This window comes from Bombus pyrosoma, linkage group LG2 (assembly GCF_014825855.1).
Source record: "Bombus pyrosoma isolate SC7728 linkage group LG2, ASM1482585v1, whole genome shotgun sequence".
Lineage (NCBI taxonomy): Eukaryota > Metazoa > Arthropoda > Insecta > Hymenoptera > Apidae > Bombus > Bombus pyrosoma.
Window position 1 is genome coordinate 1,434,350 of NC_057771.1, and position 13,961 is coordinate 1,448,310.

Consider the following 13,961-nt stretch of genomic DNA (forward strand, 5'->3'; position numbering starts at 1 on the left):
TTGAAATATGAATATCAATTTCATATATACGTACCTATTACTGTTGAAGAGATGGCGCGCGTCAAACTGTGCGAGATAAATTGCGTTATTTTTACGTAGGCAATCGTCTTAATACTAGTTACAAAATAACACTTCATCTCGATTTAGTTTCTAAACCACTTCTAAACCACTCTTAAATATTGATTAAAAATGTTTGCACAGAAAAAAGGACAAATTATTCAATTATTCAATACTTCAATTCATACGCACCGCGTTTACAGATGCCATTTTGGCAAGAAACTGCAACAGCGCCACCTGCAGGAGAAGATTATAATTTCTGTCTAGCACGCGCATCATTTAAATATAAATTAAGAAAATAACAACACTTATTACTTTTACGACTCTTACAAAATAAAAGTTAAATATTCACTGAATCTTTACACTCGATCTATTTATTTTCGATTCTATCTTTTTATTTTAAGTATCGGATCCACATGTCCACATAATATACATTTATACTAACTATAAAATCGTAAAGTTAGATTTATATTCCTAAAATATTATAGAAATAAACTTAACAATATTTTACCTTATGTTATACCTTTTACATTAAAGCTTGACCGGTTCAAAAATAACTTATATTAAGTTAATTAAATATTACCGTATAGATTTTAAATCAGATGTGCAAAAGAGCAAGAGATCATATTTATTGACACTAATTAGATCTAATCGAATTGGAAGATCTAATAAAGTTGCTACGAGCATTTCGCAAACTATTTTATATATCACTAATGATTTTTAATTCTACTTTCTAACAATCAACGGCATCGCAAAAATACACCAAATAAATATATTTGTTTAAAATTTTGTCTACTGTGCTGAAAGGATTGACGTGGAATTTTAAAGATATTTAAAATACATATCTTAATTTTTATCATACCGGTCAGTGCTTAAGAGGGAAATGTCATTATTTCTTCGACTGATGTAATCACAATGTTATGCATAGTCTGTACACTCCATTGCCTGAAAGAAAGTCTTACTATCTCAGATTTTAGTATGAAATTAACAAAAGAAGCAAATCAAATTGAACATGCAGGCGAAAAAATAAATTGATGCCTTAACTACTAAGTTATAAAAAGACTTCATTTATTTCTCACTAAATGTTAGTTTTATTTCCATCAATAAAGAATAAAAAATCGTCTAAGTATCTTGAGGTAACATTGTGCAAGCAAATAAAATCAGCAGCTATATTGTTTGTAAAAATAAAACTGGATTATACCTTTTACAATTTATAGGTACTTTTAAAACTAATTGGAATGTTATATTACAATAATAAAATTATACTCACGTGATTTCAAGGCACTTCAAAATCCACTGAACAGAGAAATAGGATACGATTAAAATATTTCAATCCATGAAAACGTGTTCCCGCGCAACCTTCCGTATTCTTCTATACACCTGAGAGGGATACATGAAAAGATATGTTAGAAGTAAATGTTTTAAGTACTTCATAACGAAACTTCAATCAGTTTAGGCTAAAAATATGTATAACAATAGTATATAACAATAGTGAGACTGCTATTTTGTATTTCTCATAAGTTTATTGCTAATAAAAGTTTAAATAATATGCAAGATAAATCCAGTTTAATACAAATTAAACACGTATTCGATTGGCATTTAGTGAATATAACAAATATTTTTAAATTTTTATTCTCGCTTATATTATCGTAATTGAAACATACGTACTTAAATATTTAAGGAAAATTAAATTAGATTTATTATATTCTTTTGACAAAATTTCTTAACATTAATTAACATTTCGTGGTTGATTTAAAGTAAACATATTAAATGAAAATTACTAATATATTGATGAAGAGATTTTTTTTTTTATAGATCTCTGAAGATATTTAATATTATGGGTTAGATCTGAAAACATTTCGTTATTTTCGTCCAAGTTATGATACTATTGATTAATTAGGATTTTGATTTAAAGCTTCAAAATGTAGCTTATTATAATAGCGCTACATTTCTTATTTATTTCAGTTTAGGGGAATTATATATAGATATATGTATAGCAGAAATGATTAAATTCCGTTCAAAAACGGAAAAATGTTTATAAGTTACGCACAAGTTTTTTTTATCTTTGTGTTTTTGTATCCTTATACTATATGATTACACAATTTTTTTCTTTCTATTCGTAATGTTGTGGCTACTGTATGTTTACAAGCTACACGATTTTTCACTTCGTATATTTGGTACGTGCTACTATACACGTATATTTTTATTTAACATTTATTTATGTCATTTTAAGCTTTCAACACGTCATTTTAATTATTTTTTTCACGTAGATACTATACATATTAATATTAAATGAATTACTATATAATTACATAATTATATGTAACTTATGTAATATTAATTTATATACGGTCATCTGCCACTGAACATCATTTACAATATTTTACTTTGTTCTATTTTAGACACATATTACTATTTATTATAACGCACACGACTGCCTGAGCTATGTACTTTTCAACATTTAAAAAGCATCATATATTAAAACCAAAGAATAGATTCCATTTAAAAAATAAAAAGATTATATATATGTATATATATGAGTTTATATATATACAAATATACATATATATAAATTCAAAACTAAAATCAGTTATTTACATGTCATGAACTTTATCATACATTATACCAATTAACAAAACAAAATAAGAAAAAAAAAACTTAAAAATTTGCATATAAAATGAAACTATATAAAAAGATACGAAATTTGATATCTCGAAAAATGTGACATAGCTCTGACATTTTTCTTTTTTTTTTTTATCTAACAATTTTACGTGTCTCGTTCCACTGATCCTCTTGGTCCTTTAGCCTTCCACTCTGACGTGACATTTTTTTCAGGAGGGGAAAGGATTTGAAGGGAGGTATTTTTCTCTCTTTCTCTATCTTTCAATGTTTTCATAGAAAACCAGACTGTCTATGGGCTGAATATTATGTACGATCGTTCGCGATAAAAAACGCAATTGAAGGAAACAGTTTGATTACATTTTTCATTGTATTACGAGTTTTAGTGCTTATCCAGTAGCCATGAAAATTACATCTGAAAAGCATGTGAATGCTTTATTACACTACGATTGGAAAAATTTTTATTTTATAGAAATAAAGAAAACAAGCAAATTATTCACGAACGTAAAAGTTTCTTTTTTTGCGACATAAATTTTATTCTAAAGAAGAAATATATGAAACGTAGTAATCATAGACGAAAGTTTTGTTAATACCATTTAGTAGAAAATTTTCTTTGGCAAACACTCGACAAATCGATAAGAAATGGCAGTTACGTTATACCCGTTTGGTTCTATCGTCGCAATACGATGAAATATTGTAATACCATCTGCATATCGTTTACCGTGTTAGTCTCTCAGAGTGCCTCCATTTTCATTTAAGAACGATCTCGGTTACTAGGTTTTGGCATTGCCGGCATCGTAAGTTGCCGTGTGTTAGGAAGATTATACGTCAATGGTTTAGGGCTATGAGAAACAATACAATAAAAAAAAAAGATCATTGTTTCGCTTCAGAATCCAGGAATTGTTTGGACAAGATAAAATTAAGAAAATATTTGGATGATTCTTTTAATGGATTTTTACTTGGAAGGTCGTGAATACGGGGCGTTGCGGTAGCGCGAGCTTGAGCCCGATGTCGTTGTCGTCTTGTACGATTTCCATGCGCGGCTCGATGATTCCTCTGCGAATTTCATGGAGTGATTTATTTGCATTATTTTTATTAAATAAGGGCACCACGACGATGTATATGTGTATATGATATTAATCGAATAATTTCCTAACTATATACTACACGAAGCGAGAGCACTATGTTATTTTAAATGTTTTAAAAAGAAAATAGCTGCGAATGAGCTGATGAATAATTCAGTTAACATCACACATTGTTATGTGAAGGCATCCCGTGTTTGTTGAGGATATGCTAATATTTAGGATATCATAGGAAAATCTTTAAGTTCGATTTCAAAAAAATATAGTTCGATTTTAAATAGTGGATGGAAATTATTTTTACTTTATATTGTTGAATTTTTATTCGTGTATTATTTTTTGTGCGAGAAATATGGAATTTCTAGATTTTTGTATAAAACAACGAAACTTATTATTTTACTTAATTCTTATTGATTTTATCGTGAGTACGAAATTGTTATAATAAATCGTTCAAAAAATTACAAGAAACAATTATTAATGTTTTTTTAAACTTTTGGCCGTATTTATATTTCCATTTAAAATTTATATATTATCAATTTTTTATTTAGCTCAATTCAAAATATTTATTTTTATGAATGATAAATCAGGAAAAATTTGCCTATGTATAATTTATATATTAAAATGTTTTAATCCCATTGCTATTATGTTAATTTCCAACATATCACACATGCGTGTACGTTTATGATAATTTCTGCACAATTACGTGTTATATTTTTATGCTAGAAAAAAAGTAGTAACAATGTAAAATGAGAAGCATGTTACCTGGATATTCTGATGTTTCGTAGTAGTTATGCGAAGAGTGCGGGACAGCATCGTCTTCGTATTCGTAGGTTGTGTACCTCGAGGAAGGATACATATCATCTCTAAATGATATATAAAAGTACAATACACATTAAGAACCTAAATCATTTCAACCTTGTTTGCTTTTTATACATTCCAAAAAAGATGTAGAACTTTAGAAGGGTAATGAAAGAAAAAGATTGTGACGAGAACAAATATTAGTTATCGTATTGTAGAAATGAGTAGTGCTTTGATGTGTGCAAAGAAACAAATATTATTTTTAAAAATTATTGTACTATAAAACATTTGCAATATACTCTGAAAGAAAGCAGCGCTCTTGAAAATGCACTTTGGCTCATATCAATAAGTAAATTTAACCGTCAAGGAATGACTGTACCAATGTACTACTTAAAAGATGGATTAAATGGCAACAAAACTTCTTTCGAACAGGGTAATCTACTTTTTCCACAAAATACGTTTGTTGCGCAGTAGCAATAAGAAAAGGATGACTTGGATTCCATAATTGAGCACACGTAACTTAACCCCTTCTCGTGCCATATAGCTCGACGAAACTCGGGTCCAAGTAGTAGGTGTCGAAGCGTGGTAAGCAAACCAGACTGATGCTCAAGAACAGTCGCAATACGAGCCGAAATGCAAATACCTATGATATAGTCAGTTTTACGCGACACTGCTGTTGTGGGAGTAGACTCTAATCCTTTTTCCTTTTATAGATATTATAAATATATTATATTTTGTAATAGATGACAGTTTCAAAATTATATTTTATGAATAAACGATACTTCAATAGAAATTCAAGCGTCTTCAAGTATGATTTTATCCTAAGGAATGTAATAATACTAATAATACCTAAAAATAAATAGTATATTTAGCAAAAAATTATTATAATAGCAAAAAATTCAATTATAAGAAATGTTCACCTTGAATCAATATCTAATAAGAAAATACTTACAACTCTAAAAAATCTCCATGGTATGATATTTCCTAAAACACTCTGGCAGATGTAAAGCTATCTGTTCACGAGCGTGGCTCCTGATATTCATGTTTGGCCCGACTATCTGTTCACGAGCCTGGCTCGTGATATTCATGTTTGGGCCAAAATCTTCATCACGAGTCAGACTCGTTAAAGCACGGGAAGGGGTTATTGTTGTGATAGGTCAGTCATAATGTGTAACAAAAACATCTGATTATGCAAGAACATTATAAATAACGAAATTGGAAATTATTATAGATTTTATCAAATGATATGATACAATGATATCTCGAGAACAAACAACCGCATATTAGTATAAAATAAAAGATTCGTTGCTACGGCTTCATGATTGCGATATATACATAACTGATTAGAAATATTATGCGTACGCCCGACTCTAGTAATTTTTTTATTTTAAATATTTAAATAAAATATTCAATTATTTTAATTATTTTGGTATTATACAAATATACCTTTTATAAGCTGTTACAAAAAGCAGCATAACATAACCATAATACTTGTTAATAAAACTTTATTATATTATATTTAATGCTTGAAATATTTACCTCATTGATTTATGTCAAGTGAGACATTAAGGGATTGGATTGATAATGTAAATGTATAATATGAAAAATAGTTATAACAGATAAGAACATTTTCGATGAAATAACTCTTTGATAGAATTATACTTACCCTGATGTTGATGTATAATGTCGGTCTCCGTATCGGCTGCTACTGCCCGTTGATGTATGATAATCGTAATCATGATGAGATCCGACACGATTACTTGGAGGTGGAGTGGCAGTCTCATAACTATATATTACATAATATTATGAATCTATAACAATATTCACCTAATTACGGCAATTAATTTAACCTAAAACTTACCCATAACTTTGATCCATTGCAACTCTTGCACGATCTAAGATAGAGAACACTTTGCTTTTTGCTGAAACAGGACGTGAGATTGGTCCCCGGCTCGAAGGCGGTGGAAGTATCGCCGCTAAAATAGACGAAGCTCAAAAAACATATATTTTGAAATTAATTCGTTTACTCTAACATTGAAAGCAAAATATATGTAGAACGCAATTTTCTAACACGACATTATTAAAAGATTGGTGATTAGAAAATATCACTACCTCGCGAAGACCGTGGCATCGTTGGTCTTGTGGTTGGTCTTAATATTCCTCCAGCACCTGGTACTCCTCTGACGGAAGGCCTTCTATCATCACCACTTGTTGGATCATCTGTCATGCTCATTTCCATTTCGCGCATTTGCTCTTGGCGTATGTTGTCGTTGTTATCGGGAATAAGATATTTCCGAACTTCAGCCAACGCAAATGCAATACGAGCATAAGCCTCCGCCGGAGGTGCAAGTGCTGTTATTTCCACATGGAGGTCGTCCGAAAGGTGTGCGTATTTTGGATCCAAAGACATACGACATTCTTCCTCCTATATTACAGTAAGTTAACGAAGAGTTTTATAGAGGGATAATAACTTTATATTAATAATAACTTCAAGCAAAAATAGATATATATGTAAACAAAAAACTAAGTCAAATGAAAATTCAAAATTCAGCATTTTTAATACAAAATTACTTTTTGACGATCTTTCATAGATCCTCTTCCTAGTACAGCCATTTTACACATAGTTTCTTCTTGTAAACGTTTCATAGAATTACCTTTTGGTCCCAGTAATTTTCCCACAAAATTGAACTGTACATAATTTCAAGATATAATTTCATTTGTATATTTATTTAAATTAGAGATACTTATAAAAAAGTATGATTACTACCTTTGGATGTTCCCGAACCGGTACCAGTACTTTAACTGACACCCGAATTGGTTTTTCACGATAAATATCCACATATTTAAGATCTCTAACTGGCTTCCCAATAGCTTGAGTTTTTTGAATTTCTATAGAACAAAGCAATTATTTTTTATTCTATGATGATAATAAATACAGATTTAAAAATAAATGATAGTAAAAACATATTTTTTATTCTTTGTTACTGTAATCAGAAATTTATTGATATAAGCACATATACAGTTATTAATACTCATTAATCTGAATTACAAATTAGACTGAAAAATACTGAAAATTGTAATAATAAGTTATAAAATATATATCAATTTATTTATATATTCATAAATTATTAATACATTTTTCTTTAATAAATGTTTAAAGTTATATACTCATAATATACAGGTGTTAAAGAAATTAATCTGTATACTAAAACAATATAAAAATACGTAAATGGTTTGCAACATAAGTTTACATACATATTAATATTGATTCTTTAAACTAAATACGTTTGTATTTTCTGAAATTTATTTGTTACAGAAAAGTTTGATGTTTCCTTTTAATTATTGTTTATTGCATTTACAAATGTGATATAATTTGTGTACAGAATTAATAATATATTCGAAACAATGTTAGAAAAATTAAATAACAAAGTGCAAACTGTTTTTCGCTTACATGATAATTTAACCTTAAATATTTTATTCAGTTCAACTTTAAAGTATTAAACCAAAAAATCGTGTACAAACAGTTATGCTAGTAAATTACAAAAATAAATATACAAACAGCAAAAAAACAAACACGGCCATTAAAAGTAATAAAGATGATTTAAAAACAATGACTACTGATGATAGAGCAATATTCACATTCACCTTGATCAATTAATCTGGATGCATTAGGCCACTTTTGCGAATCCAATTCAACTTTTTCTTGCAAAAGCTCCCGGACATATTCCCCGGCTTTGTCAACCTGATGTTCCTTTTCATCACGTTCCTTTTCCGACGATGTTCTTACCTTCGAATCGGCATTTTCTTCCCTTTGATACTTGTATTCACCATTACTCGGCCGCTCACTCATGATTACCACCGTTTTATTAAATATCTACTTCAGAAGATATTGAATGAGAAAACAATAATTTCGTTAATGAGATAATTAGACGAAGTACAGAAGACCATTCACATACAACGCGTCTTTAGACCAGAGTAGCAATGGCTGAACGCTGACTCTCCCACTTCCAGATAACCTTAAGGCGTATATTCATATATTCAACAATAATCAGTAAGTTTAATGAAAGAAGCGTATATTCTTACCGAAGATTCGATAATTTACATTATATTTACATTAAAAAATGTTGCCAGAAATTTTATAATTATATCATTTATTATGTAATCTATAGAGTAACTCAGTCCATGTATCTATAAAAAGTTTATTAGGTTATTAATGACTGATTTTATTATAGAAAGCTTGTTAACGAGCAAACAAGTACTTATCGATCCTTTATATATTAAATAAGGAAATGCTTAATGTTAATCAGATATTAATATATATATACACATACTTGAGAGCAAATTACTAATTTGATATTTGTATTAGCTGTAGATGGCGAACATATCGAAAATATAACCTCGCAATATCTTAATTTATGTTTAATCTGCATTTCGTTCATTAATTATGTATAAACGTTGTAAAGAGTGAGATAATTGTTTTCCAACATGAATCACATTATAGTAGTACGAAGTTATAAACCAGGCGATGAAATTAATTGTGGAGAGTTAGTGACAGCGGGCGTAATGTCTTCTCTAAGTTCGACGTTTTTGGGAATTGTATTTAAAGAATTGACTTTTCAATTGATGATATTGTTTGCCGCTATAATGTTTATTTTTTTTGGATTCCCCTTGACAGTTTGCATTTTAGTTATTCCTCTCGTCATTTTTTTGGTATATGTTGGAACTTATATAGCTTTCACTGTGAAAACTATGGAAGTTAATGAAGAAGTTTCTAATATACCAAGGTAAAAACTTTTTATATGTATGTATTATTTAATGCTAATGTTAAGACGTTAATACCAAAACTATAGTCCTTTCTATAATTAAAATGTATCTATATAGTATTGTATGAAATTTTTATTATGAAAACAAAGTATTTCAGATAAAAGTAAATATCAACATAAAAACTTCTGCATTTATTATAACAGGATTTATATGTCTAATGCCTTTTCATGCTTTTGGGTTGCTGAAGCATTTGAACCTTACCTAATGACACATAATCCAAAGAATGTACATTACACCATAATGACAGAACGACAATTTCGTGATTCAAACATTGACATTTCATCTCAGATTAAGAAGATTGTAGGAACTGTTGCTTTGTGTAAAAGCTATAGATTAGATAAAGGTGCATGGATCAAAAGGCTCTACGTACATGAGCAATATAGAAGAAAAGGAATAGCTTCATGCCTTTTAAATGTTGCTGTGCAATTTGCTATTACTGAAGGATACAGTTGTGCTAATCTTGTTGCCTCAGAATATACACATGGTGGGAGAGAGCTATCTCTCAAGAAAGGTTTCGAATTGCAACAAATGTACCATAAACCAATTTTGGGCTCGCTTGTAACTGTGTTAATGTATGAATTGACATATCAAATTAAACCTGGTGAAGCTGATTATGTGCCTGTAGTTTACACTAGGTCAATGCTTAATAAATAAGAATTTAAAATTAGATCCAGAAGAATTAAATCTAGAAAGAAAGAATTAGATCTGATATTTTTTTAAATACACAACTGGATTTTTATAAATTTGTTAGTCTGAGACCATATCTTCCGAAACATATCTAAAGATTGCATTTATAGTTTAGTTTATTAAAATACTTGTGTTATATAAAATTAAATATACTAAAAATATAGTTTTTGTAGAAAATTTATATACATATATTAGCATTTAACATATTATAGAAAATGATATTAACAGTATAATGATATTATGTGCAAAAAAATATATTTCTCTTATTTTTTCATATATTCCCAGTATGCTTGAAGTTCTTTGTTTTCCCAATGTTTCTCTGTTATTTTACATAAATACCTGGAATAAAAAGAAGGATCATTTTATATTTTTTTATTATAAGAAGAAATCTCTAATTTCTGTTCCTGAATTTTTTTAATTTTGGACATAAGTATAATTGAATTATTTCATGTATTATCAATTAACCATTGCCTTATTGTTATGAGTCCAAATGATTTATTAAGCGAGAACTCTTGTTTTAATAATTGACAACTTACCAAATTCATATCAACTTAAGTATAATAGGTAGTTATTTATCATAGAAATATAGTAGATAGAATGTAATCCCTTGTCAGATCAGATACTTTAAAAATCTTTGAGAACGGGGACTATTGGCACATGGAACATAATGTATGTTCTTTTAAATATGTGAGTTTATGGTTTATAAAAACATGGTAATCCACATAAAAAAAGTTAATTATTACTACCACAAAATAACTACTACAAGACGACTACTACAAGACAAATATTTCTTCTAATTATTTTGTGAAATTAATTTAATTAAAATTTTTATATCCAAGATAATAAACATGTAATTTTATAGAGTACGTTGCCCTATGCCTAGATCGAATCACCCATAAAATAGTATTAACTAATTTAATATGGCATACAAAATATAATTTTTTAAAATTTACTACTACATATATTACATGGCATAATTGTACATATAACTTTATATATATTATATTTGTTTTCATAAGTTGAAGTGTGATAAAAGAATTCTTTTTTGCTAAAAACTTTTATATATGTTATTAGTAAAATTTTATAACGTAGTTTATTTGTTAAATTATGTAAGGAAATAAAGTAATACATAATAAGAAAACGTTTTTCCACTTTAAAAACTAGCTATTTTGATGTTATACTTACTTTTCCTGAATTTCTTGAAGCACATCTTTTTCCTTATCTGTAATTCCATTTTTAACAACATCAAGGTTTATCTGCAGTTCTTTTAAATTTTGCATTCCAACTAAATATGTAGCAATATCTTTGCATTGCATAGAATACCATAATGCTAACTTGACTAATTCTATATCATGATCCTGCAAAGATAAGTTCTTACTATGTCATAAATAAATTAGTCTCAAATACAAATGTATATTATGTTAATGGTTCAAATTTATATACCTTACAATATGCAGCAGCATCTGCACATATTTTTTTCGTTTGTTCTGAACTGGGATGCCAAGTTGGTGGACCCTTCTTAGTTAGAAGTCCCATACATGGTGCAGAGGCATTAATTATACCAATATTATGTGCCTAGAAAATTGGTACATTTGTTTAAACCGTTAACAAGTATTACTTTGAGAAATATGGATATTTAATTTACTGCGAAATTCTACCTTGAAAAATGGAATATATTCAGACAAAGTATTATCTATTAGCGTATGCCTTGAATAGCTCAGTATGCAAGAAATTTTAATATTACTTTTCTCAATACATTCCTTCAAAATGGATATCGGATATCCAGTGATACCAATGTGCTTTGCCTTGCCCTCCGCAACTTGTCTTGACAGTTCTGGTAAGGTTTGTGTAATTACCACGTCTAAACTTGGTGCAAATTCGATATCATGAACCTATAAGAAATACATGTTACTAATTGATAAATGAAATAAACCATAAAAAGTTGATGGTTCTTACTTGGATGACATCAACATAATCCAAACCCAAAAGTTGCAAGCTTTCAAGGAAACTACTTCTAGTTTTTTCTTTGGAAAAATTGAACATATTTTCGTAATTTAATTCATATCGTCCGACTTTTGTCGCGATATAATATGCTTTACGTGGAATGCCTTTCAGTGCCTAGATACATTAAATAAGCATTAAACATTAAGTAAAAATTAAATAAATTAAGAAAAGGTATATGTTTAATATGTGTATTATAATATGCAAAAAAGAATACTTTTCCAATAGTAGCTTCGGAGCGACCTTGACCATACCATGGTGCGGTATCAATGTAATTGATCCCCTGTTTTATTCCTTGACGTATCGCTTCAATTGCTTGACCTTCATCATACGTACTGTCGCCGTATCAGCATATGAAAATATAAAATTATCGTAATATTAAATTTTAAAAATATTTACAAAAACATTTTTTTTCATAATTTTTGTATAAATATTAAAGCTTATGTTATGTATGGAATAATAAATTTTGAATAAAAATTAAGTACCAACCCATAATGACAACCAAGCGGTCCGCCACCAAATGATAATTTGCTGACCATTAATCCGGTTTTGCCGAAAGGTCTATATTCCATAGCCTTAACGGCTTCCAGATCATGAAAACCTTCGACGTATGTCGATGGTAACATATTTCTAAATATTAGTAACGAAATTAATTAAATGTAGAAATGTTAATATATCTTTCTTAAATTTAATTGTGTATATCGTGAAAAGTATTTTAGTTAAAATATTTAAGAAAGTGAATGAAATATATTACGTTTCAGAGATGAAGTAATCAGTTAAATATTGGAATGTAAATAGTATGAACATCATTATTTGATGTTAAACAAACAGAATAAAATAAAAGTAATAAGCGGGAATAGAGTTTTATATTGGAAACAAAACTGCTTGTGTTGCTGTATGACTATGTGCAACAGCAATAGTAATATAATACATACGCGCCGTATGCAGGGACATTATTACTTTTACAATAAAACCACTTTATTATACATAAATTTTTTTATTTTTTTGTATAGGTTAAACTTTTTTCGTTATAAACTTCAAAAATTTTTCAAATTTTTATCGTATTTGATGTATATTATATGTATTTATGTACGTCTGTGGTTGAAGTACATTTTTCGCTTTTACCATAAGATCCTATTGTATTTCAAGAATTGAGTTAGCGTTAGCCATAATCGTATTAAATCTCACGAATAATTTTTAAATACTAACGTATAAGATGATTTATATTTAACACTTAAAATACATCGCACGATTTTCACAGTAGAGCGTAAGGAGCACTTGAATAAACACATTATTCGTATGTCTATTAATTACTTGCTATTTTTGACGTTCAAGGACTAAGACACTTTATTATCTTCTTCAACATTATCTTCATTCGAATGTGTGATAAAAAAAATACTTACAAATAAACAATATTAACATGAATGGAATCTCTAAATGATGTAACAATTATATGTTATATATACACTTTGTTATGATTTTGATTATATATAATGTATATGACTATGGTCTATTTATGTACCTATCTGTTATATTTATACAAAAACAAATAAAATCTGTTTTCAAGTCGAGTGTGAAGAATTTTTATGAATCTTCTCTTTTCCAACGATTCACAAACTTAGCAGTCAATGCTAAGAAGATAAGAATAGGACTGATTGTAACATTCAGCCTTGAGCATTAAGCGAATCCAGTAGTGCCATCTTCTTAAATTGAATGAATTCGAATATTATTTGTGCGATATTGATCCATTAAGCAATACACACGAGGTACACGCCAGTTACAGATCAAATATGTATAAAATTTTGTAGGACGTCACGTTACCGATATTCGGTAAATGAAAATTCGCGCCAACTTTACGCTTCTGGTAGTGTTAAAAGCAATATGGCTGTCACGTCA

The 13,961-nt window shown here is 28.8% G+C and overlaps 3 protein-coding genes across 10 annotated transcripts; 1 reads left to right on the forward strand and 2 right to left on the reverse strand.

The window, feature by feature from the left end:
* Positions 1-62: 62 nt before the first annotated feature.
* Positions 63-8,896, reverse strand: LOC122577782 (KH domain-containing, RNA-binding, signal transduction-associated protein 2-like). 5 transcript variants are annotated; one of them, XM_043749350.1, is made up of 11 exons: positions 8,813-8,896; positions 8,637-8,741; positions 8,199-8,569; positions 7,321-7,442; positions 7,125-7,241; positions 6,666-6,978; positions 6,415-6,544; positions 6,220-6,339; positions 4,518-4,618; positions 3,636-3,732; positions 2,215-3,518 (listed from the first exon to the last, which is right to left on the reverse strand). In XM_043749350.1, exons 3-11 carry the CDS (start codon positions 8,401-8,403, stop codon positions 3,431-3,433), a joined length of 1,293 nt encoding a protein of 430 aa, XP_043605285.1. In that variant the 5' UTR covers positions 8,404-8,569; positions 8,637-8,741; positions 8,813-8,896; the 3' UTR covers positions 2,215-3,430. The 5 variants fall into 5 exon arrangements, with proteins under 5 accessions (XP_043605290.1, XP_043605285.1, XP_043605286.1 ...); XM_043749351.1 differs by lacking the exon at positions 8,813-8,896 and having other exon boundaries at positions 8,199-8,427; positions 8,510-8,569; positions 8,637-8,795; XM_043749353.1 differs by lacking the exons at positions 8,637-8,741; positions 8,813-8,896 and having other exon boundaries at positions 6,415-6,529; positions 8,199-8,544.
* An 8-nt stretch (positions 8,897-8,904) lies between these two features.
* On the forward strand, positions 8,905-10,184 carry LOC122577784 (N-acetyltransferase family 8 member 3-like). The gene is made up of 2 exons (XM_043749360.1): positions 8,905-9,337; positions 9,521-10,184. Exons 1-2 carry the CDS (start codon positions 9,039-9,041, stop codon positions 10,029-10,031), a joined length of 810 nt encoding a protein of 269 aa, XP_043605295.1. The 5' UTR covers positions 8,905-9,038; the 3' UTR covers positions 10,032-10,184.
* Positions 10,185-10,225: 41 nt separating this feature from the next.
* LOC122577783 (L-galactose dehydrogenase-like) lies at positions 10,226-13,740 on the reverse strand. 4 transcript variants are annotated; one of them, XM_043749358.1, is made up of 8 exons: positions 13,588-13,740; positions 12,555-12,695; positions 12,283-12,400; positions 12,021-12,182; positions 11,723-11,956; positions 11,508-11,639; positions 11,250-11,422; positions 10,226-10,403 (listed from the first exon to the last, which is right to left on the reverse strand). In XM_043749358.1, the coding sequence occupies exons 2-8, from the start codon at positions 12,689-12,691 to the stop codon at positions 10,328-10,330; spliced, it is 1,032 nt and encodes a 343-aa protein (XP_043605293.1). In that variant the 5' UTR covers positions 12,692-12,695; positions 13,588-13,740; the 3' UTR covers positions 10,226-10,327. The 4 variants fall into 4 exon arrangements, with proteins under 4 accessions (XP_043605293.1, XP_043605291.1, XP_043605294.1 ...); XM_043749356.1 differs by lacking the exon at positions 13,588-13,740 and adding an exon at positions 13,275-13,413; XM_043749359.1 differs by lacking the exon at positions 13,588-13,740 and adding an exon at positions 13,380-13,398.
* Between the last annotated feature and the right edge of the window lie 221 nt (positions 13,741-13,961).